The sequence below is a fragment of the Ixodes scapularis genome, unplaced genomic scaffold (assembly GCF_016920785.2).
Source record: "Ixodes scapularis isolate PalLabHiFi unplaced genomic scaffold, ASM1692078v2 ptg001212l_1___fragment_1__unscaffolded, whole genome shotgun sequence".
Taxonomy (NCBI): Eukaryota; Metazoa; Arthropoda; class Arachnida; order Ixodida; family Ixodidae; genus Ixodes; species Ixodes scapularis.
In genome coordinates this window covers 1,216,126-1,238,860 of record NW_024610117.1, presented here as the reverse complement: position 1 = coordinate 1,238,860, position 22,735 = coordinate 1,216,126, and the positions used below count along the sequence as shown (strand labels likewise).

The 22,735-nt window shown below is 45.0% G+C and overlaps 1 protein-coding gene across 1 annotated transcript in view; it reads left to right on the top strand.

Moving 5' to 3' along the window:
- The window catches only part of LOC115327224 (putative acyl-CoA synthetase YngI), a 73,375-nt gene extending 70,773 nt beyond the window's left edge, over positions 1-2,602 (top strand). The window contains exons 14-16 of the mRNA XM_040220249.3: positions 74-215; positions 1,468-1,581; positions 2,446-2,602. Coding sequence (XP_040076183.3) covers positions 74-215; positions 1,468-1,581; positions 2,446-2,565 — 376 coding nt within the window. The 3' untranslated portion in view covers positions 2,566-2,602. The remainder of the gene's footprint in view (positions 1-73; positions 216-1,467; positions 1,582-2,445) is intronic.
- The last annotated feature ends 20,133 nt before the right edge of the window (positions 2,603-22,735 follow it).

The following is a 22,735-nucleotide window of genomic DNA, read 5'->3' as shown; positions in this document are numbered from 1 at the left end:
TAAGTTACAAAGGAAATGAGTAAAATTGCTGCGTTCAAATATTTCGTTTTCCTTATTGAACACCCGTTCGCAGGGACGAGGGAACAATGGACGAGGACGGTAGACTTAGATTTGTGGGCCGCATCAAAGAGATGATCAACTTCATGGGTCTAAAAGTGCCGCCACTGGAGATCGAGAACATCCTGAACTCGCACCCCGCCGTGGAAGAGGCGCAGGTATGTTTCAAAAAGTTCGGTACGTGGTACAAGACGTCCAAGAGCAGACCCATTACTTGTAGTGTACTTTGTATCGACTGGGCCGTCTAGGCGCATTTTCTTGCATTCAAAGTCAGCAAATCGTGGTTACGGGTTTCATTAACATCCGTTTTCTAGCTAAATTTATAGGGAAAATTAGCGTCAGGTTACAGGAGGTTTCATTCAACCAGTGACAAGAAACCATGCTTCACCGCTTTCTCCATCTCGAAGTAACGCATTAAATGCATACACAATAGGCTGTACTAAGTTCGTGCAAAAGCCGCGCTTACATACTGGACTTTATGGCAATGATGTTCAGAATCTTGAAAAGGTTGTCAGCGATAGTTCAGATATTAGCTATTTTTATCAAGTACCTTCGGTACATAAGTTGAATTTGTTTTTAAATATTATGCACACCCGTGCATTAAAGACTTGTCTTACCTTGTCTTTTTCGCAGTGGATGTTTCAAAATGAGTCAACTTGAAGTGTTGTTTACAGAACGCTATATTTTCACAATCTTTTTTTCTTTTATATGATTTTTTTTTTGTTTTTCGCATAACTTGCTATTCAAGATCTCTCTCCTTGCAGGAGCTTAAGTAGTTTGCCGTTCGTTCCCAATCCTCTAGTTATTCTAAAAAAAAAAGTCCGTACCCTGAAACAGTTAATTTTATGAAGAGGCTTTGCTCAAGTAATTGTTTAACAGAGTTATTTCTTCCTTACCATCGAAACTGGATATAATTTTGAAATATATCTACAGTGAATAACATATTCGTGCAAGTGATATTTCTTGATTCAGATCGTTTTTTATTGGCACCATATTTTGTCACACCATGAACCACTAGCTACGTAAGCCACAATATAACACTAAATTTTCAAACAATAAGCGAACAGGCAGCTAACTTATTGATAAAACGTGGAACGTATCTATTGAAAGCAAAGATTTTTAAAGAGTTGTACACCCTACGTCTCAACAAAGGGTCACACAAGAATTATGTGAACGATCTGCAACTGTGAAAGCAAATCGCCGTTGTGATGAGCTGTCATGGTGTATTTTGTGATATTCTTTGAGTGCGTTTTTACCGTGAGATTAAAACTTAAAACTTTATAGCTCCAAGAGCAGCTCGTTTTAGAGTGTTTCGAGACTCAATCTTTGACTTAAATTACAGTTTGTGCTAGTTTGGCGTTTACATAAGGCAAATAAAGTTATTTCTTATTTTTTTTAACCTTTCGGCAGGTGTTTGGAGTACCGGACGAAGAGGTGGTTGAAAAGATATGTGTTTGGATCAAAGCAAAACCAGATAAAACCTTAACCTCAGAAGACATCAAATCCTTTTGCAAGGACAAGAAGGTATATGCATAGTTCAGGCATACTAAAAAGAACTGCAAACATACGCCCATGTACTCTTTACACAAGCAATCGAGCGTTGCCTCCTAATGCAGAACGCGTAATTCAACTTACATTTGCAAGTTTTCATCCCGGAGAGCGTGGTGCCACTCCTCCAACGTTCAAGGACATGCCCTACAATGGTACTTGGGACATTTAGTTAAGCCACGACCTGCATATGGCGAGTAATTTCAGACCCCAGGTTGCTGAAGGTTAAAGAACGCGCAAGCTTCGTGCTACTAGAAGCTGGGAGATCGTTAAAATTGTATAAGCACTGGAGGAAAGCAAAAATATATATTCCATTTCTGTGCCACCAAGGAATGCCAAGGTAGTGGGGGGAAAAGCTATATTGAGTTTTTTTTTTAGAGCGTAGCTCTTAGGTGCCCGTTTCCGGCTTGAGCGGCGTCGGCGCCGGCGTCGCCGTCGCCGTGGGCGTAACCGTGAGTTCACGGGACCCCCGTGAGGTCACTTGACCTCCGTCATATCACGTGACTCCGTGAGCTAAGGTGACCACGGTGACGTCACGTGACCCCCGTGAGGTCTCGTGACCCCGTGAGGTAACGTGACTTCCGTGATGTCACATGACCCCCGTGAGGTTACGAGTGTCACTTGACCTCACGGTTACGTCGATAGCGACGGCGACGCCGACGCCGCTCGGAGGCAGGATGAGAAGGTGAGGAGAAGGGAAGAGGGGTATATGGCTTCTTTCAGTACCCTTCCCTCCTCCTTCTCAAGAGCTGCGCTCTAATTCGGTGTTACGGGGGGTTGTAAGCGACATTAATTTTTTGTTTAGCTGCCATGCACTCCAAACAAACCTTATAATTACAGCTGCCGTGGTACAAGGTACCGGAATATGTGCTGTTCGTGGACTCTTTCCCGAGGACTCAGACCGGCAAAGTTCAGAAGCATAAGATGCGCGAAGACAGCAAACGTCTCCTGAATTTGTGAAGAAAAACCATCGCGGGACAAAGAAATATACAATATATGCTTTCTAAAAGCCTAATTCGACTCGCATTATTCGCCCAGGTTATCCGAAAGTTCCAAGTCCTGTTAATAAAATGCAATAAAAACATCCTGCACTTCTCTGGTAGTTATTTAGATACGGCCCGCCCAGTACGTAATATATAAACCTTGGACCTGTACACGGATTGGATAACATCTGTGGAATGCCACTTTGAGATACGAAGTAAAAACTGGAATTTTCACATAGAATGTGTTAATGGGCTGAATTTGATGCGAAAAACACCACAAGCCGAGGCAACATAATACATGCATTAGCCCACAGCAGGCGATGCAAGACAAACAAAACATACAGAAGTTATTCATACATAACCAGGCACAATTAGTCGCAACCGGCGATATTCCAAGGGGGCTCAGTGGAAATCCAACCCCGTATAATGCGATACGCAAGCCGAGCCTTTGATCAGTGCCACAATGAGCTGGTGAAAGAAGGCACAAGCTGCAGTATTAAGTACGACTTCCTCTGAAGGGCTCCTGGAGTTACACGTGACAGTCGGCGGCGAGGGATAACCCAAGCGTACTTAGTACGAAGGAGGTTGTTGACGGTGAGTCAGGCACGTAGCCAGGATTTTGTTTCGAGGAGGAGGTGGGCGGCCATGACAAAATGCTGTATGAGGGGGAGGGGGGAGAGGAGGCCTCAGCAAAATGAAAGATTTCGGGGGGGGGGGGGGGGGGGGCCCGGGCCCCACGGCCCCCCCCCCCCCCCCCCTGGCTACGTGCCTGCGGTGAGTCATACTTGGGTCGGCATACTTAGTCTGCAGTCGGCATTCGGTCGTAAGTGAAACCTAGCCCGGCATGTTTAGTCCGCAGGCATGCTTTCAATGGCAAAGTAAACTTAGTTCTGCGTACATCGCCTGCGAACGGCCGTCGGCAGCAAGTCGTATTCAGTCGGGTGCACGTTCCTCGAAAAAGTAATCTATTAAAAATACAATACCTTTTGATTAAAATGTAGTCAGTTAGATCATTTGACTACTTAGGAAAAAGGTAATTGGCTGTTATTTGAAATAGTGACCCTTACTTTTTGAATTACTTAAGATTCTTTAAACAACATATTTTTTCTCGGTTTGAAAACGGGTATTTCGTGCTGTTTCGAAATTGATTAAATTTATTAGAAGCACAGAATTACAAACTACTAATATTCTCAAATCCACGACTTTTAGTGTACCATCCTTCTGTAGAAGACTTCCTTACGTGATTTCTTAGTAAGGAATTTGCAGAAAGAATGGGCGTCATTAGAAAGGGGAGGAGAAAATGGTAACGGTCAGAAATAATTTTAGTACATTCAAAAGCAATAGAATTTTACTTTTGATGACTTCCTAATAAATATATTCAGTTGATTGCAAAAATGATCCAAAACGTAATCAAATATACGTAATTTGGGCACTTAATTATTTTGAGTACCATACAGGTATGGTCGTATTTAGTTCAACGTCATCATTCTGTAAGCGACCCTCGGCTCACGCACCTGACTTACGAATCACGAAGCGTACCTTTCCTACCTAGACTGACAATACCGCGGTCTGGATCATAACTAGTTGTCACAGAATTCAACAGCTATTTTTGCCCTTCAATGGTTGTGGTGTTGTCCGTTCCCGTGTTTGTGAGTGGGGTGCGCGAGCGCCGAGGACAGGAGCACGAGCTTAGCCCGCGCGCGCGAGGTTTTTGTGGAACACACCGCGGAGCAAGGTTGCGACGGTGTGGATGGTCGGCGCTGAGCAGATCCGCGTCGGTATGGTTCTTCGAACACCGAGAAGGTATTCGAAGGAGAGGGGTGTGAGTGCTTGTGAGTGAGTGTTGTGCTTCACTACAACACCCAAGCCACCTTGGCTTCTCGACCCCGACTGGCGGCGCAACGGACCGGACCTCCACCTGCACCTTGGAACGCTGACTCGGCTCTCCCCCTCCAAAACTGTATGACAACCTCGATTTGACTTTTGATATTTTTTTTTCTTTCATTCTTTCGAACGTGTGTACGTCCTGTGCGCCTTTCCCTTACTCTTGAATTATTTTTTTTATAAAATACGGTTCGTAACGTCGGCATGCTTTGCTCTCACTTCCTCCCGCCTCTCAGGATGTCTATCGCCAAGGTGTGGTCCTAACACCTGGACAGCGGTCCAAGTCAAATTCCAAATTTGTTTGTTTAAACGGGATCATTCACATCCGAACCTGAGACACTAGTGCTTGTATTTTTCGGTAAATACCGATAGACACCCCCCAAAAAAAGCCCAAATTGGTTTAATCTATATCAGAAAAAAAAAATAAAAGCTCATTCCACCTGTATTTACGCTTGAAAAACCAAAGCTTCATTATAATGATGTTTTAGCTATAACTCTACATAGTGACGTCCAGAATACACACCCTACTAATCCGCGAGGTCCATTGTTTTCTTCGAAACCACATTCCTTATCCCGTTTAGATATCGTAACGCCAACGGGATCCTTTTGAAGTACGAGGTTAACTTGCATATTTCTTGAAGGTTTTGGAAACCCCTTGAACGTGACTTGTCTTGTCTGATACAAACCCTAACAAAAATGGTTATTTTATGCGAGACACAAATTTGGCGTGCAAAAATGCAGAGCCTTTTTTAGAAAGAACAAGAGCGCAGGAAAACAAGACACTTCACAATTCGACGAAAAATAAACGCAAAATACACATTCATAATCCTAACGCACCAAGGCCTATAGTGCAGCGAATGTAAAAAAATATGGCACACATGTTGAGGCAGCCGTCAAAAGATAGCGTAAATGGCGCGATAACACTACTTTCGTCGCGATCATGGCACGTATCACAAGAAACGAATCGCAATTTAAGAGTGCTAAGAATTCGATACCATAGACCCGCCAATGAAAAATGCAGAACCACGTGTAAAACCCCTCTCAAGAACAGGGTTTTACGCACTTCCCTGCTGAATAAATTAATAGCTTAGTTTGTTGGTCTTATGAACCCGAGATACCTGGGGTGAGGTGTGCGCAGCCTGTACGGATCTATCCAAAATCCCCCTAAAGAAACAAAGTGATTTATGACTTACTCATAATTCGCACACAACATATTATGTGCTTTTAGTGTTGATAAAAATGAGCACGACAAATTTAAGTGTGTATTTTTTTGTTTCTCCCACCTTTACCCAGTAGCGTTCTTTTCTGAAGTCTACGGTCTACCTTTGATTTTTGGGATGCAGGCACTGCTTTGGCGATTTGGGGTGGCAAAAAGAGGAACGTCCGCGATATTATTCCTACTAAGAATTCCTCATAAGCAGATGACTCGTGACGCAGAATGTGCGCGGAATGAATTACTTAAAAACTAACTAACCAAACTAAACAAACTGTGCTAAAATTATTCTTTATAAAACAATTATTTCAAGAATGTCGTTGCACTGTTTGTGCCGCGTGCTGACGTGATCCCGTTAGTAAAAGTTCGTCTTTATTTTTTTTCGATCTTAATTTAATGAGGACCGTTCTCGCGATCGCAACATCTCTGGAACTGAATAATTCTAATCCCTACCGAAAAATCCGGTATAAGTTTTCGCTATCCGGATTATGGAACTGGAAATCTATCCGGATTCTATCTGGATTCTATCTGGAATTTGGGTTTTCAGAAATGATGCCTTTGTCTACAATCTGGATTTCGGGTTTCCAGAAACAAATTTCTGGTTCCATAATCCGGATAGTGAAAATTTATACCGGTGTTTCGGTAGGGATGCGTATTAGCTAACCGTTTTCATGTAATTGAATCAGAGAACTTACAAAAAACATAAAGGTGTGGAGCCGGGCTTCGGTCCGAAACACCAAGAATTACAGAACAAATGTTTTTTTTTTGTTTTTTTCGAGCTTTATACAATACGACATTGTCTTAGAGCTAAGCTGCAATCCTGAAACATAATTCACCTAACTAGACCGCTAGCTTCAGAACACAGTTGAGACACAAGCAAGTGCAACACTCCAAGACATATTTAGCAGCAGACGTACTGTAAAAAAATACTTCTATATGCACCTGACAAAACTACAACACAACACCAGAAAAGTTTCAAAAAGAACAAGTAGAAACGATGTTGAAACATCAATATTGATTGTTTTCTGACACCGAGCACAAAGGAACCGTCTTTTTTTTATCAATTAGGGCAGTATATAGTACTGCTTCAGACGCTAACGCGTTCAGCGCTTGTACTTACGTTCCCGGCATTCCATTTAAAGGGGCACTGACACATCGAATTCATATATTTTTTTTAATCCGAAACGATTGAAAACGATGCCGGGACATGACCCTCAAAATTCGAAACTTGAAAATTCAGTATTTGTGAATTAAAAAAAAAAAAAAAACAATTTCCAAATGCCGAAATTGAAGTTCCCGCGCGATCCGCGCCAGTGCAGTGAGTCAAATTTGCGGTGTCCTGCGAGTCGACTTTCTTTCGGACCTTTGTCCACGCTATGAAGCACAGCGCCGTTGCCACCGCGATTCGAAGCGAGGAGGAAGTGAGCAGGCTGGATAGAAGGGCGCCGGCGCGGGAAAAAAACCGGATTCATCCCCGACTCGCCGATCATCCTCTGCTCGAGCGCCGCCAAGTTTTCCGAGGAAGCATACAAATACAGGAAGCAACATCACACCGAACTCTGATTTGTGGTATTTCAAAAAGAGGGGCCGTAGTGCGTTCGCAATTGCGTTAAAAAACATGTTTTGCAATTGCCGTTATTAAATGTTATAGAAATGTCGCCTACAAAGCTTCTCCATTTCCTGATTTTTGACTTCACCGATTAAACGAAGCAAGAAGGTGAGCGGCGGGAGATATAAACGCCAAAAATAAAAAGGGGCGCGCGCGCGGAAACATGTTTTTTCGCGATGGGGTTTTTGTTTACGTGTCTGTCAGTACAACTTGCACCATTTTAGACAATAAAAAAAATGCGACCTTTGAGGAGTCAGTGCCCCTTTAGCGCTGTGGTAATCGCGCATGGCACCGGTTCTTGCAGTTTTCCTGGTTTCTCTGCAAACCGAATTGGGCCAGGCTTTGTTTCAGGCAAACGGAGCGTGTCGTGTCGGGCCGCGCGCCGTTTGCTTATCGTAGCTTTCAATAGAATGAGATCAAAGACAACGTACTTAGATCTACCAGTTGACAAGCTCCGCAAAACAAAAACGTCGTTCAAAAGCGTTTTTTCCCTGTTGCGTCCAGGCTAGCAGGTACGGGCGGATAGCGTGCCGGACGCCACCAGCTGCAACGCCTCCACGGGCAACAGGGAAGGGCCGTTTCAATCGATGCTCCTTTTGCGCAAACTTTTGCGCAAACTTTCTGTTTACCGCAAAAACTAGGTCCAAAGGTTCTGCTGCTTCTTTCCATAGCGTGGGCATATAGAATGGCGAACCCACCAACTAGCGTATGCATAATCGATATGGCAACGTTGGCCAAATCTATCGGCGCCCCTGCACTTGGCAGCTTGATCGCCACGCGACGGCGCCGCCACTCAAAGTTTTACACGGGTGTCCTTTACTTCCGCAAGGTCACAAAAACTTTGTCCCCCTATATAGATCATTCCAGAAAAAAAAACAGGCTGCTCCAGGCTTGTGTCATTTGGAGCCTTCTTGCGTATGGGGTGTGCTTTGCGGGATCGGTGTCCGAGTGGGCTAGCGCATACCAGCTTGGAGCATGTGGAGCGAAAACAGGCGCTGCAGAACTCGGGATACTGGGTTCAATACCCCATCCCTGCCCGTTTCGAACTGAATCAACATTGTAACGACGTGCGGAACTGTATCCCTACAGGGTGGAGCAACGCTAAGGACCCCAGGTTAGCGTTGTACTGAACTGCATAAATTTCGTATATATAGCTGAGAGAAAAGTCGCCCATTGTTACTGGATAACATCCGACTCTATAAATTTACACTAAACACAATTACTTTACTTAAGGTGCAACCCCATTCTTGGTTAGTGTGATTCTGAACCAACAGATTCCGGTGAAATCGCCTTCCAGGCCTGTACATCATTGCGAGAAATCGTGTATGGTGGCCCTTCGATATACTGGGGTATTTTTCTATGTCCTGAATTTGACATCCCTGGTCCCTTGCTTGTTTTTCTCTGCACGAGCTTTCTTATGAACGCTCACGGCTGCGCCAGGTTTCGTGCAAGGGGGCGAGTTGCCTACGCTTCGAGCTTACGTCTCCGGCAAATGTGGGCAGAACAAAACACGAAAATCACCCTGAGCCAGACGGCGAGACACATGCATAACATAACCACCGGCGCGTTAAAAATATAAAATTGCCTGTGCGCCGTTATCGGAGATTTCAGAGGCCAATTACACATATTTCTATGGGATCAGATTTGTGCAGTCACGAATGAAGGTGGCCAGAGGACGAACACTGAACTGAAAAATGAAGTTTTGGCGAACTTGTGCCAAACAAAAAAGTAAAGAAAGAGCGTCGAGGCAGCAGAAAAGCGGGCGGCCATACGAGAGCGTAATAGAGAGCAAGAGCGAGACTGACTCGACAAGGTCGTGGGTAGCTGCTTATATACAGTGCATCACTATCTCAAATGTTCTGCAAAGAAGGTTCGAGCGTCGCGCGCTCGGGGCGAGGATAAACTGGCACTTTCGAGAACAAGAAAGCGGGATGAAAGTTACGTCTGATGCATAAATAAACGCGAATCTTCTAGAAATCCGTGACCGAGCGTTGCTTTCTTGGCTCTGCGGGTGGCAATATAACGGGCCGGCCCTTTTGCCGTGCATGTGTTTGGCTCTTTCTGGATTTCCAGGAAAACGTGATGACGTGATAGACTTGGCTTTCCAAAATTCTAGCTTGAGGAATTAACAAGAAAAATAAAATAAATGACCTATTTTTTGGGCGGTCAGGTACACATCGCGACACTGTTAGCGCGAACACGACATCGGCGCATTTTCGCATTGTACTTGTAAATAGCATTTGCGAGCACAAAAGTTTATCGCTTATATTATAGAACTAAGTGAGCTCTTTCCGTAGCAATAATAACTTGGATGACATCCCTTGGTTTCAAAGAGAAAAACTTGAAAAACCGGGGATCGCTTGTTCGTGCTAACAGTGTCGCGCTCTGTACCTCATTTAGGTAGCTGGGTGTTTATTTTGACCAAAACCAGGAGACTGGAGAACACAAAAAACGACACTCATGTTTAGATGTTCAGTTTAGTAAACCCAAAGTAGGACTGGTGCGGGAGTCATAATAAAAAAATGCCGAGGTTAAAGATTAATTCACAACAGTGAATGATACGAATTAATTTTAATATGAATCCAGGGATAAATGCAATGACTGGCCAAGCAAAGATTCTAGGGCTATGGATAACTTTTCCACGTAGTCTAAACAATGTACAGAGTGTCACAAAAAAAATTACAGGCTTTTTTGTTTTTACCGCAAGAATAAACTAGGCATCGCCGAACGCTCATACTCCTCCCAAAGTTAGCGCTAGAGGTCACGACCAGATGTCAAAGTTTCAGCCCGATCCAATACCTTATTCAAAAGTTATAAGTGATTTTCTGAAAATTTCAATGGGAAACTGGCGGCCGACGGAGTTTTCGTAAACATGGGGCTCTAAGGCAGCAGAAACCGAAAACGGGCAAAAATGGGCTCCATTTTGCCCGTTTTCATCCCGAACGGACACAACAAGGTGTCCGTTCGAGATGAAACTTTTGCATCTGGTTGTGACCTAGCTCTACCTTTGGGCGGAGAATGAGCGTTAAGCGATACGTAGTTTATTTTTGCGGTAAAAAAAACTTTACATTTCTTTGCACTCGCTCAGCGTACTCTCAGAACGCCGTTGGAATAAAGAGGGGCCAGTTATAACAATCTCAACTCAACGAAGAAAAAATAAAAAATGAGGAAAGTTTGTTATAAAAGACCCTCTACCCGCGGCAAACCTCACATGTTTCGCCATGGACACTTAAGATACCGACACTCGCTTACCCGACCCTGCACAGCCTGTTTCTCAAATTCAACGGTGCCGTTCCATCCAGCCCGTCGGTGGAACGTCTATTTATCTTGGCTGGGGACGTCTTTAGAAGGAAAAGATGAAAACTATCCTATCAAGAACTTTGAAAGTCAATTCCTTTGGCGAGCGAATAAACTATTTTGGCGAAAACGCAAGCCATAAATAGACTGTATTTAGTTTAGGCTCGCAGGGTTTTTCATCGATCAGAACTGCTGTTCATTTCGCTACCACAAAAATATAAAAAAGTAACTTCGAAAGTAACTTCAAAGTAACTCGCTACTTTTTACAGTAGTTAGTAGTTTACTCAATTACTATTACGAATGCGTAATTTCTACTGTACTCCAATTACTTTTGGCGTCGATACTCAGTAACTTAACTTAACTAGCTTTTTTGAGTAATTTGTGCATGTCTGGCATAGACCACCTTTTCCGGAATAATGGAATTAAATCAAGTTCTATTTTTAGTTGAGTCACACTTGAACCAAAGTTATAATTACCCGATATAAATAGGGTGACTACCTTCCTGCTAGCGAGGTGTGGGACACGCGGGGCTAGGGGGGGGGGGGGGTAAAAGAAATTTATGAACACGCACCACCACGAACCGAGGCTCTGTGAACACATTTAATATCCTGTGCTGTTTATACACCTGATAACTGTATTGCAGCAGCTAAGCTAATATAGTTTTAGCTCCCACTGATATATTTTTTTATGCCAAATATGTTATTAAATGTGTCGAAGTTGAAAGCATAAAAATCAACTGCAGCAGCACTCAATGCATCAAATGAAATGAAGTACCAGTAAACCTTTTCGGGTTAATGTTTCCTATCAATGCTTGCTTTTTCCACATGGTCCTACATACATTTTTAACATTATGTTCTTTTCTTTTTGCCTTGTGTGGCTGTCTTTACTAAAAAAAAAAGAGTCTCCGGTAATTTTGTTTACGTTGATACAGCGATATGGAAATAATGGCAATAAGCGAGCAACTTTTTTTACAATATTTTGCCACTAAAGGGAGAGGCATAACGGCGCATGCGACTCGGGTCTCCCGCAAAAAACGACAGTGACCTTCCTGCAATGCTTGGATAGAAAATGGCGTACAATTGCGATTCACACGATTACCACTGACCTCCACGCTTCCATGTGTCCCGTTGTTCGGCAGCCCCATGAGTTGCAGAGTGAATTTTACGACAGTGTGAAATGCGGGACATTTTAAAGTTTTGGGAATTTCTCGCGAAACGCGGGACATGAGTCCTCAATGAGGGACAGTCCCGCGAGTCACGGGACGGGTGGTCACCCTAGATATAAACCGAGCTGCTCTATGTTGAACTGCCCCCTGGTTGACAAGGTAGGCCTGGCGAGGGTCCCAGGAGGCACAGGCGCACTCTAATATTGGTCTAATATAGGTTAGGTACAATGTTCGTTTGGTAAACTTGGAACAATCTCTAAAGTTACGTCTAATAAAGTTTAGCATTCTGGTCGCTTTTGTGGATGTGTAGTTCGCGTGTTTGGCCAACGAGCGGTTTTCTGTAAAATATACACCGAGGTATTTGACTTCAGAAACAGTTGGTGTAGAAATTTCGCTGATAACTTATTTGAAGGCAACAGGCTGTCTCTTGCGCGTGAAACATACATGATTACACTTGGTTATGCTCAAAATCATTCCACATTTCTCACACCAAGCGGAGATACGAGAGAGATCTTTCTGCAAAGCCAAGCAATCGGACGTGTTATGAATTTCAGAGTAAAGTACGCAGTCATCACTATATAGCCGTATTTTCGATTGTATGGAGTTGGTGATATCATTGATAGAAATGAAAAATAAAAGAAATTTATTCAAGCAGCGTCCAGGGCACTGGGCGACTGGCGATCGGCACCGCAATGTCGCGCTTGTCGCGGCTTCACCTCTTGGAGCCTCCGGATCTCGCCACTGTGAAACAAATGCGCCGAGAGTCGTCAACTTTTTGTTTTTATTGGGAAGCTTATCTTCACTTTCTCCTTCCTTTGGGAATATTGCTTAGCAGCAAGAAAAGAAAATACGCACACGCACACAAAAAACAGCTCTTTAGTCTTTCGGCAAAGGCAAATATATTCCTCTTCACTGCGATGGACGGCACGACCTACACGAGCCAACCCATAGTTTAAAGCTTGTCTTGTGATTTCAAGCTTCTTGCGTCGCTCCGCCCAACCGGAAGGACATGTGACACCCTCCGAGCTATAAGTCGGCTGCGGTGGCTCGTAGCGTCTTTTGCGGTTTATTGTAACGTGAAATAAAAGTATAGAAGTGTACAGCTCCTCACCGACGTCCATCCGTGCTGCACATAGACGTGAAATATATTTCTTTGTTTCATTGTTTTGGAGCTGGCTCAATGTCATTTCTGCCATTTGTTTAATTAAAACTGAGCCACTGACGCCACGGTCGCAAATATTTCTTTGACTTCCCGCCGCCACCCGCAAGAAGGCGCGGCTCATATTTTATTGCGCGAAACCGTTTCCAATGAACTGGTAACCGCCATATGAATTACTGTTCGTTCCGGTACGGGTTTAATATTAAATGTCTCATTTGGGTTTCGGTATTGTTCCGGTTCAGTTAAAAATAACGTTTTTGCTCCGGTTTTCGGTTCGGGTTCGGTTCGACACCTCGGTTAAAGGCTACATGATATGCACTCCGGAATGGAAGTGATTACTGAATCACTCCGCATTTTTGCGACCCCTGAATGTACTGGGAATAGAATGCCGGCAGGGCTCGGAGGAATGAATTGGGAATAGGATTGAATACCTTTTGCCCGGAATGGGAGCGAGAATGGAATAAGCTCGGTTCTGATGCGACTTGTGTCGAATATCATCTAGGGCCTACACACTGATAACGCTATTTGCTAGCGCATGGTAAGTGGTTCTTAAAACAGCATCATTGCGCCGGAGATGACTGACGTGTTGATTGTCTCACTGGCTTATGCTCATTCGGGGATGAAAATGGCGCGCCAGTGAGGCAACCAAAATTGAATAGTTGCAAACAGATAAGGTGTCGTTCCTGGCGCCGCGAGACACGACAAAGCGGTGGTTTTAATCAAGGTCGAAGGCAACTCCGCAGCACTGGTTGGCACTATCCGTCTGGGATGACGTTCGATGGAGAAAGAGCGTGGAGTTCGGATGCCTTCATTATTCTAGGTGTTGCTGGTTTTGCTCGACTTCCGAATTTACGAATGGGCCCGAGCTGAGATGAGCTGGTTGAGCGCGGGGCTGTGGATTTGTGGACGTTAGAATGCTCACTCATGCTGCGTAGGAATAATAAATCTGTGATTGAAAGCAAGAATTGTGAAAAGCCGAAAGAAAAGCATTGTTCGCTTTTTATTAAAAAGCCGAAGGTCTGCGTTTCCTTTTTTCTTTTTGGTTTCATTCAAGTGTTTCCGCCTCATTTCGTGCCATTGAGCAGACGCTGAAATATGCGTAAATCCCTTACAATGAATGCCTTTGAGGTCGCGTTCATTGCTGTGTTTGTTTGTTATGAACGCGCACTTCCTAGCTGGCCTCAATTGCGGGCGAGCGCTGGCTGGACTGATTTTTTGTAAGCAGTGGAATCATCTACACACAGATCAGCTGTCAGCATGCTATCCTTTCAGCAAAGCACAAGCTTATGCGCCAAGAAAGTAAGAGAAAGGAGGAAACGGGGTCTTTTTGGAATGTTTAGTGGGCAGACCCATTGATCTCTATTGTAGTGGGCGGGATCGCGTATCGGGAGCCATTCGGTGGCATTACCGGCAACCATTTCTCGACTTTAGGGAATTCACGCATGTCTATGGGAGGAACAGAAAAAAGTATGACTATTGAAGCCTTTAAGCGGTGCTCGCAAGTGATATTTGTGGGACGTCGATTAAAAAAAATGTTCAGGAGCACCACCGAATTTGCAGGCGTTGCTTACTTCAGTTGTTACAGCAATGACACCTTCAACACTTGAACGACACGCTCGAGTTTTAGATTGTCACAGAAACACTCACTACAGTTGAAAGCAAAAACTCACATCAGAATTAAAATTTACAAGCACTTGAAACTATGCGAATGTCCCCAGTGAGGGCCTTCCAAGATCCTGTGCTAAGCCCTAATCACTTTGAGATCACGAACGACTCCACATTGGCTCTAGGGACCCCTCGTCTCATCGAATCGCATTACAGTTTACCTCCAAACAATGGCGCAACCCGCGACTGGCAACCACTAAATATTTATTAAAACAATATGAATATTATGCGTTTCAATATTTCCGGCTAGAATATTATCTCTTATTCCCAGAAAACAGAATAAAAGGTTCATTGTCCAGGATGTCTTGCCAAGATAAGACATTTCAGTTTATCTCGTTTCTTCGATAGAGTCCCATGCATTAGCTGGTGTCATTATATACCCCTTGTGCGTCTAAATAGGCTACGCTTCAGAGTAACGACACTTGGGCATATTGTGTCTTAAAATCGTGGTTCCCAATTGCCTGAAGCTTTAGATGAAATCACAAGAAACGCTTTTCCGCCCTCCACAAATGTTTAAACAGTTCGCGACAGAGCAAAGCAATATTACATGACCTCCCTAACACCGAATCTAATGCTGAGGAAGTCGCACTTTTGAATTATGACGATCGGCAGTTGCGTCTGCTCTGCATACGAGACAAAACGGCGGCGCTCACAACAATGTTGGGGAACGGAGAGCCGATACTCAAAGCGCAGCTCATTTAGTGGCTCTAGATACTTCCGGTGGTGCCGCCCGACACAAGCGATACAAGCCTCGATCCACGATCCATCCTGCTACATTAGAGGTTAGTGGGTAGATATAAAGTCTCCACGGCGCTTCTCGAATGTGTTAGAAGGCGTAACGCCGTCATCCGGCGTTTGAGTCTCACATTCGAACGTGTTCTACCAGTGCAGTGGAAACAGGCAGCGAGCTTTAGTTCTACCCACTAATCATTCCAACCAGAGCTCGACGTTATGACGCCCCTGCGCGCTATAATCTCTCCTTCTCCCAGTTTCTCGGCCCATTCGTTGATTAAAAGTACAAGCAAAGCACACAATGTACTATCAAGTAATAAACTTTGCACCTGCCGGCAGCCCTTTGTCTGCAAACTGTATGGCTTTTGAGCATCGCAGAGCCAAGCTTGCCATATTCGGAGCCCAACATGCGGATGTATATCTTTAAAAAAGTGAGCAATTCATGCGCCCCACCTACGAACGCTAAGAATGGCACCGGTCAGAAGCCCTTTTCTGCTTACGATCATGACTCGTACAAGGCTCAGAACATACTAATTATTTATTTCAGTCTGAAGACTGAATTCTATGAAACGAGGCTTTACAGCGAAGTTCATTACAACGCACTGCCTCGTGTTTGTTGTCACCATGCGACACACACGTGACGAACGCCGCCGAGCCTGATACACGCAATCCAGGCGTCAGTTCTGAAGTGTAGTGACGCCGCGCTACACACCAAACTGCCTGGGGGTCTCGAAAGCGTTAGAGCCCCCTATTCAGAAACCCCCTTTCATTTGAGTACTTCCGGATGCTGCCAGGGTGGCCAAATAGTTTCCTGATGGCCAGTGTTGAGCAACTGCCTTCTGGAATTTAGAAAGCTACTGCAGTGCGATGCGCATTTGTTTTTGGTTGTGTGGGGACGGAAAGTTCAATACATATATCTATATGCGTACTCCTACATGTTTATTTCTCAATAAAAGAGTAAAAAAATTATCCAGGCCCGCAAAAGCGTGCGTGCTTGTGGGCATGACACTATTGCAATGGATCAGACATGTGGCCCCTGAAAGAAACGTAATGGATTACAATTACAGCTTACCGAAACTCAGATGTAATGGATTACCGTTACAATTTACTTTTGTTGAAAAGTAACGGATATCTTTACTCGTTACGTTACAAATGACTTTCACGTTACTTTTTCAGGGATGTTTTCCAATATCTTCTACAGCCATTACTTTTCATTTTTCATACTGTAGTCCTTGTTAAAATAAAATATTCTACTGACATTTGTCGTCCGATGAAATCTGGACAATCAATTAAAGCTAACCTAACCTGACCTGACCTATCCTATAACCTTACCCAAACGATGAAGAGCGCAAACAGCGCTGCGTCATTCATTTGACGTGCATCTTAAATTGGATAGCAATTCGCTACACATTTTTTTGCCTTTTTGCATTTAAGTATGAGAATCGCAATATTTCGAGAGGAAAGAGGCACGAATCATCACACTTATTCAAAATGTATAATATGAAATGTAAATGATAGATATCCACGTTCGAATAGTTCAAATGCTCCTATGCCCTGAAGGGATTTGGGTGTCACGATGAAAAAGACAGGCCGGGCTGCAGTTTCATATGTCGCCGATATGTTTGCCCCTGATCGAGAAACGAGCATCCGGCCGTAATGCAGTGCATCCGCCAGCCCGCAGCTGCAGTAGAGGATGTGGGGTGCGTGCCCGAGGATGCTCACGTGCCTCGGCGTGTCTGCAGCAGGTGCAGCGAGGGCTCGTTACAGAGAATCATTAATCGCGGGATTCAATCACACTTAATTCGAGTGCGAGGCGTTCTCGCAATTCCAAGTGAGGTATGACAAGTGAACACGATGGGCGTACTCGAGGGTCAAATTTGGGTCCTTTTGCGTGGAAAGTCAACAAATGGCATCTTTTACGCCTCTTCGGGGGAATAAGGTTTAATCTCGATCCCCTGGGGATCCTTTGACCTGCAATTAAATACGCGGTTGCACGGCTACCTCTCGGCAATAAGCCTCCGTCAGACCGCACTCTTGGATGACAGCATGTCATTAGACGAAATGCCCTTCTGCGTGACCCGTCATGTCCACAGTTAACATTTGACGTAATATTTCCATCAATCAACCAAAATGTCGTATGAAGAATGGCGGCTTATGGGAAGCAAGGGGGACACAAATTCTAGTGACAACCTTCCAGGCACGCGAAGCTGCGTCTAGAGACGAAAAAGCGTCTCTGGCGTTCGGCGGTTGTAGTGGCGCTGAAGCAGACTTGTACGTAACTTAAATACTCTACTCAAGTTACTGTATCCTAAATACGTTTGTGAGTAACTTCGTATATTGAAAATACTTTCAAACATCAGTATTTAGTACTCTAACTTAAATACTTTTTTCAAGTAAATTCTACTCATTTTAAAGTTACTTTTAAGTTAGTTTCTATTTTTTACTTTCTCTAGAGGCGGGAAGCTTGGAAAAGATTGAACTCTAGTTATTTTGGCTGGGCGCCCTGCCATTGCAGATACATTTCGTGCCAGGCAATGCAGTCACTTCCGTGCTTCTGCTGAAAGAGGTGACAGGGAGAAGCAGGTGTCGCAGCCTCAAGCCGAGCAGACGCGTGTCGTGTCTTCTAACTAAGCAAAACGTCAAAGCACATTTTCTTACAATTTGTTTGTGGCCAAGCCCAAGAGCAACAGCGATTCCGAAGCAGAAGGGAATGTGGGTGTACAAGGCTACAAGCCAGAGGGAGGGCACTTGTGTCGGAGAGAGGGTGGGTTCTACAAGTGTTTGGTAAGAGTCGAAAGTAAACCTAAGTTTTTGTTTTTCTATGTTATGGAGTGAAAGAATATAAAACAAAGCCTTCCAGCTTCAGAAATGCCTTTGCAACCGGACGCAGTTGCACACACCGCTCATTAGTTTCACCAAGCTCTCTCCGCACACAAGACTCGTCCATCACTCGCGGCGTATGCAGCATTGCCTTCGGTAGCACGAATGACCGCCGGCGCCCACCACGGCAGTGTTGTCAGATGGCCGAACCGGGAAGTCCTCACGTTTGCGGCAAAAAGTTCCTTTTGACCCTACCCGGGTGTGCAAATGTCCCTACGGTTGTCCCCACAGGAGAAAAATAGTTGTATTTTATTTATTTTTCTCATTTGAGTGAGCCCGCCTTCTGTACCTCTCCGTGAGCACGTTACAACTGATTAATTAGCTGTTTCTTGTTTTACAAACACAAGATTGAATATGTAAAAGGAAAAATACAAGTCAATCCAGGTATTCAGTATAACAATCTAAGAACTTTTGTGTTTATTGCATAACATACAACAGTCACTAAAACTTGAATAGCATTTTTAAGAACACCCTGGTTATTAGGACCTTACGTTAACGAACATTTGCATCAATCGCCTCCGCGGTGCCATCTTTGGCTGCGCACGCGTCCACAGCTAAGTGACTGCATTTTTCAACCTGGTGATAAGCGATGGGAAGGTCTATAGACCCACTTTTTTCAGAAATTGTCCCCTGCACAATCGGTTAATTGGTGCAATCTGATGGCACAGGTATTCCCCAAGCCGAGTTCAATAGCGCATCACACGAGGCAGATATAATCAAGACGATAGGTGACCTCGCGAGCTGAGCGCCGCGCCTCCAATGAACGCTTCCACTGAGGCAAACATTTGGATTACCGTAACTCGAGTGAGCGTAGCAAGCGCAACTCGATGCTCCGGGGCCAGGGCCCCCCGTTCGAGCTCAGGTGCACCTGCACTCAACACCTCCCCCCCCCCCTCCCCCCCCCCCACACACACACACACTCAAATAAAAAAACAAAAAAGAAAAAACTTAGCAATGAGCGACGTTGTTAGCGCGAATGTTGCGAGCGTAGCAGCCTTTCAAGGTTTCCATTCTGAAAAGTTCCTACAAACTCCTCGAAAGTCAAAATCCTTTCCTACGTCCCTGCAGCGTAAAAAAAAAAGCGAATTTTTTTCAGACTTTGGTTGTGCTTAAAGGGAAGATGGGGCACTTCAACATTTGAGAAAAAAACGCTTGAATTGGGTTCATTTGGCCTTTAGATTAACAGATATCAAAATTGTATTTCAATGCGACGCGCCGGAGAGCCATACGAGCAATTTCAAAATAGGACTGAAGCCCCGCCTCCCTAGCCTTGGGCAGCCAAAAGAGCCGTCGATGACGTCATGGACAGCGACTGTCTTTCACGTCTTTCTCGCGTTTAACAATACTTACGCAGCAAATGGTTTGGGTATTTGGGTGCACGGGGTAAAAATACACTAGAATTCACTTCTAACTAATTTTTTCCAAGAAGCTCCGTAGCTTCCCTTTAACAATGAATTGCAGAGAAAAGTGTAACTTGAGAGTATCTTGAAAGTAAGAAGTTAATTTTTTGGAGTATTTTGTACTTCACTCAATTACTTTACAAATTTGAGTATTTAGTACTCTTCTCAGTTACGATTTTTCGTGGTACTCAGTAACTTAACTTCACTACTTTTAGTTTGTATGTTGTACAAGCCTGCGCTGAAGCTACCGCGGCGCTGGCGTAGATGCTTCACCTCATGTCTATATGGTTTCTGCTTTTGCGTAAGGCCCACACCTGCGGTGGGCAAACGCGAACTTGTTCGTAAGCGGCGTCTTGGCCTCTAGCGCAGCCCTGTCTCTCTTCCGTACACGTTCTCCGCTTCTTTTAGAGCGCAACTCCTAAGGCTGGTTCACGCACTTGCCCGAGTCCGTGCGAGAGCGACTGTAACGGCTTGTGACGTTAATCCTTTTACGGATTGCTATGGTGGAAACGGGGTTTTGGGACGCACATAGCCGCCATTGCCGCTGCACGGCATGGTCGAAATAGGCTTAAAAACTGGTTCTGTGCGACTCTGTCGTTGTCGCTCGCAAGAGTGGGAACCAGCCCTTAGGCGCCCGTTCCCGGAATAATCGGCGTCGGCGTCGCCGTCGCTTTCGGTATCGGCGTAACCCTGCGGGTTTCGTTAAGGAACTTCACAGACCGATACACCAATTCAATCACCAGCTAAATTTAGCGGAGAAAGTAAACGCGGAGCGCAAGTTCGTCTGCTTTTTGAGCGTGATGGGGCTGCGGTGACGTTGGAACGACAATCTCTGCTGGGTTCTTATTGTAATGACAGTGGGTAGACCTCAAGGCAGCTAGCAGTGAGGTCTACCCGGTATCCTTCCAATCAGAGTTCAGCGTTCTGACGTCACCGTTACCCCCTGCGCGAGAAGTAGACGAAATTGCGCTCCGCATTGATGTCTGTGACGTGCCAAACTACAACACTGTGAGCGTTGCATTATGGGGTTCCCACAGCACCCTACTTGCCCTCTCTGGCCAATCATAAACAAAGTATCAACATATCAATAAATAAACATTTCAATCTAAAATATTTTACCGCTGTATATCGCAAAATCAACATATATCAAGAGCTGCGTTTTAAATCTCCAATACTAAGAGGTGTAGACATCTGAAATAGTTGGATGACGCTTTCGAAGCTAGCGAAGTCTTCTTGAAAAGTCTCAAAGTCCTCGTCCTTTCTACTTTTTTTCTCTTTTTTTTTTTGGGGGGGGGGGGGGGGGGGGGGCTGTTTTTTTATCGCTTTCCTAATTGCGTTGAGCGACCGCGCGGCTGATGTTTCGCAGCCACCGATACTTCTTTTTTTCACCATGGTCGCCTTAGCACGCTTTACTCTTCAAGGTTAAATCGAAGTTTTATGATTTCAACAGGAATAAAATCTGCATTAAAAAAACCAAGACCTAATTTGAATACTACGATCGCAACGGCCTTATAAATGCTCAAGGAGCTTTTGTTACCAACGTCGACTCAAATGGATTAAGCGAAACTTTAGATATTGTCACGAATGACAACTGATGAGGCGGCGAATTACTGAGTAAACTGAACGTTTAATGGGGCGAACTTGTGCCCAAAAATAAAAAAAAGAGAACAGGAGATAACAGCAGAGCGTTGGCGTCAAAATCGGCGTAAGAGCAGAGTCGAACGCTGGGGCTCGCGAGACTGACTCCGGCACGCCACGCGGGGCCCCTTTTGTACACGCGTGGACTTCTGGAACAATCGGCCTTGAAAATACGGCGCGTAGAACATTCTAACCTAGAACAAGTAACACGGTTCTCGAAATTATCACAAAATCTAAATTGACAGAAAATAAATGACGGGGCGCTCCCAGGGATCGAACCCTGGGCAACCGCACGAGTGCCAAGTGCGGTAACCTCTCGGCCACCCACGCGCTCGCCCCCCTACGTGCGTGGCATTACTGCCCCCTTTAAAAGGCATCGTCTCGATGCAAGGCAACGAAACAGACCTGCTAGAGGCCGCTGCCGTTGCTATCAGCAGTACGCGTAGTACTGACGTCACCGGGCGCTCTATAAGAAGAGCACCGTCATACGCGCAGCCAGATCGCTGCCGGCCTCTGCGGAAATAAAGCTGTTTCGCAGTCCATCCTTCGTCTGGCCACTCCTTGCACCGCAGACATAACAACTGGCGACGAAGATGGGGGCAACAAAGCCAAGACGAAGGTGAGAAGCCTTGAAGCTGCGTCCAAACAGACAGCGAAACATCACCGCAAGCCGCTGGGTACTCGGCGACAGCAAGTTTCTCAAGATGGCATCCTCCAGTCATATCGGCCAAGTAGAAGCCTTCGATGAAACTGTGAGTGACTGGCAGTCTTATGAAGAAAGGTTGACGTCCTTTTTTCTGATCAACAAAATACCTGACGACCTCAAGGTGCATGCTTTTTTAAGCGTTATTGGGCCTAAAACGTACAGTCTCTTGAAGTCTTTGACGGCACCTGCCAAACCGTCAGAAAACACGCTAGAGCAACTAACCCAATTGCTGCGAAACCAGCTGTCACCGAGAGTATCAGTGATTGGAGAACGAGCGAAATTCCATCGCCGTAGTCAGTTGGAACACGAGAGTATCGCACAATATGTAGCGGAGCTCAGGAAGCTCTCTCAAACCTGTGAATTTGGCGGTTTCCTAGATGAGTCGCTGAGAGATCGGTTCGTGTGCGGTTTGTTCCGTGCGGACATACAGCGGTATTTGTTTGCAGAGGATAAAACGTTGACATTTCAAAAAGCCGTTGAACGCGCACTCGCGTTAGAAGAAGCTAAAAAAAATGTTCAGGAGGCGCACGCAAAAGAAAGGAGCGATGACTTGCACAAGATGAGTACCGAAGATTCCGCGAAAAGGAAACAGTCGTTCGAGTGTTATCGCTGTGGCTCTGATAAGCATTTCGCCCGGGCGTGTCCGCACATTGCAGATAAGTGCATGAATTGCGGCAAGAAGGGTCACGTTCAGCGTGCATGTCGGAGTGCCAAGAAGAAGACTGTTGGCGGAAAGAAGTGGGTCCGGACTCTTCAAAGCGACGACACATTCAACGTCAAGATGCTGTCACCGCAAAGC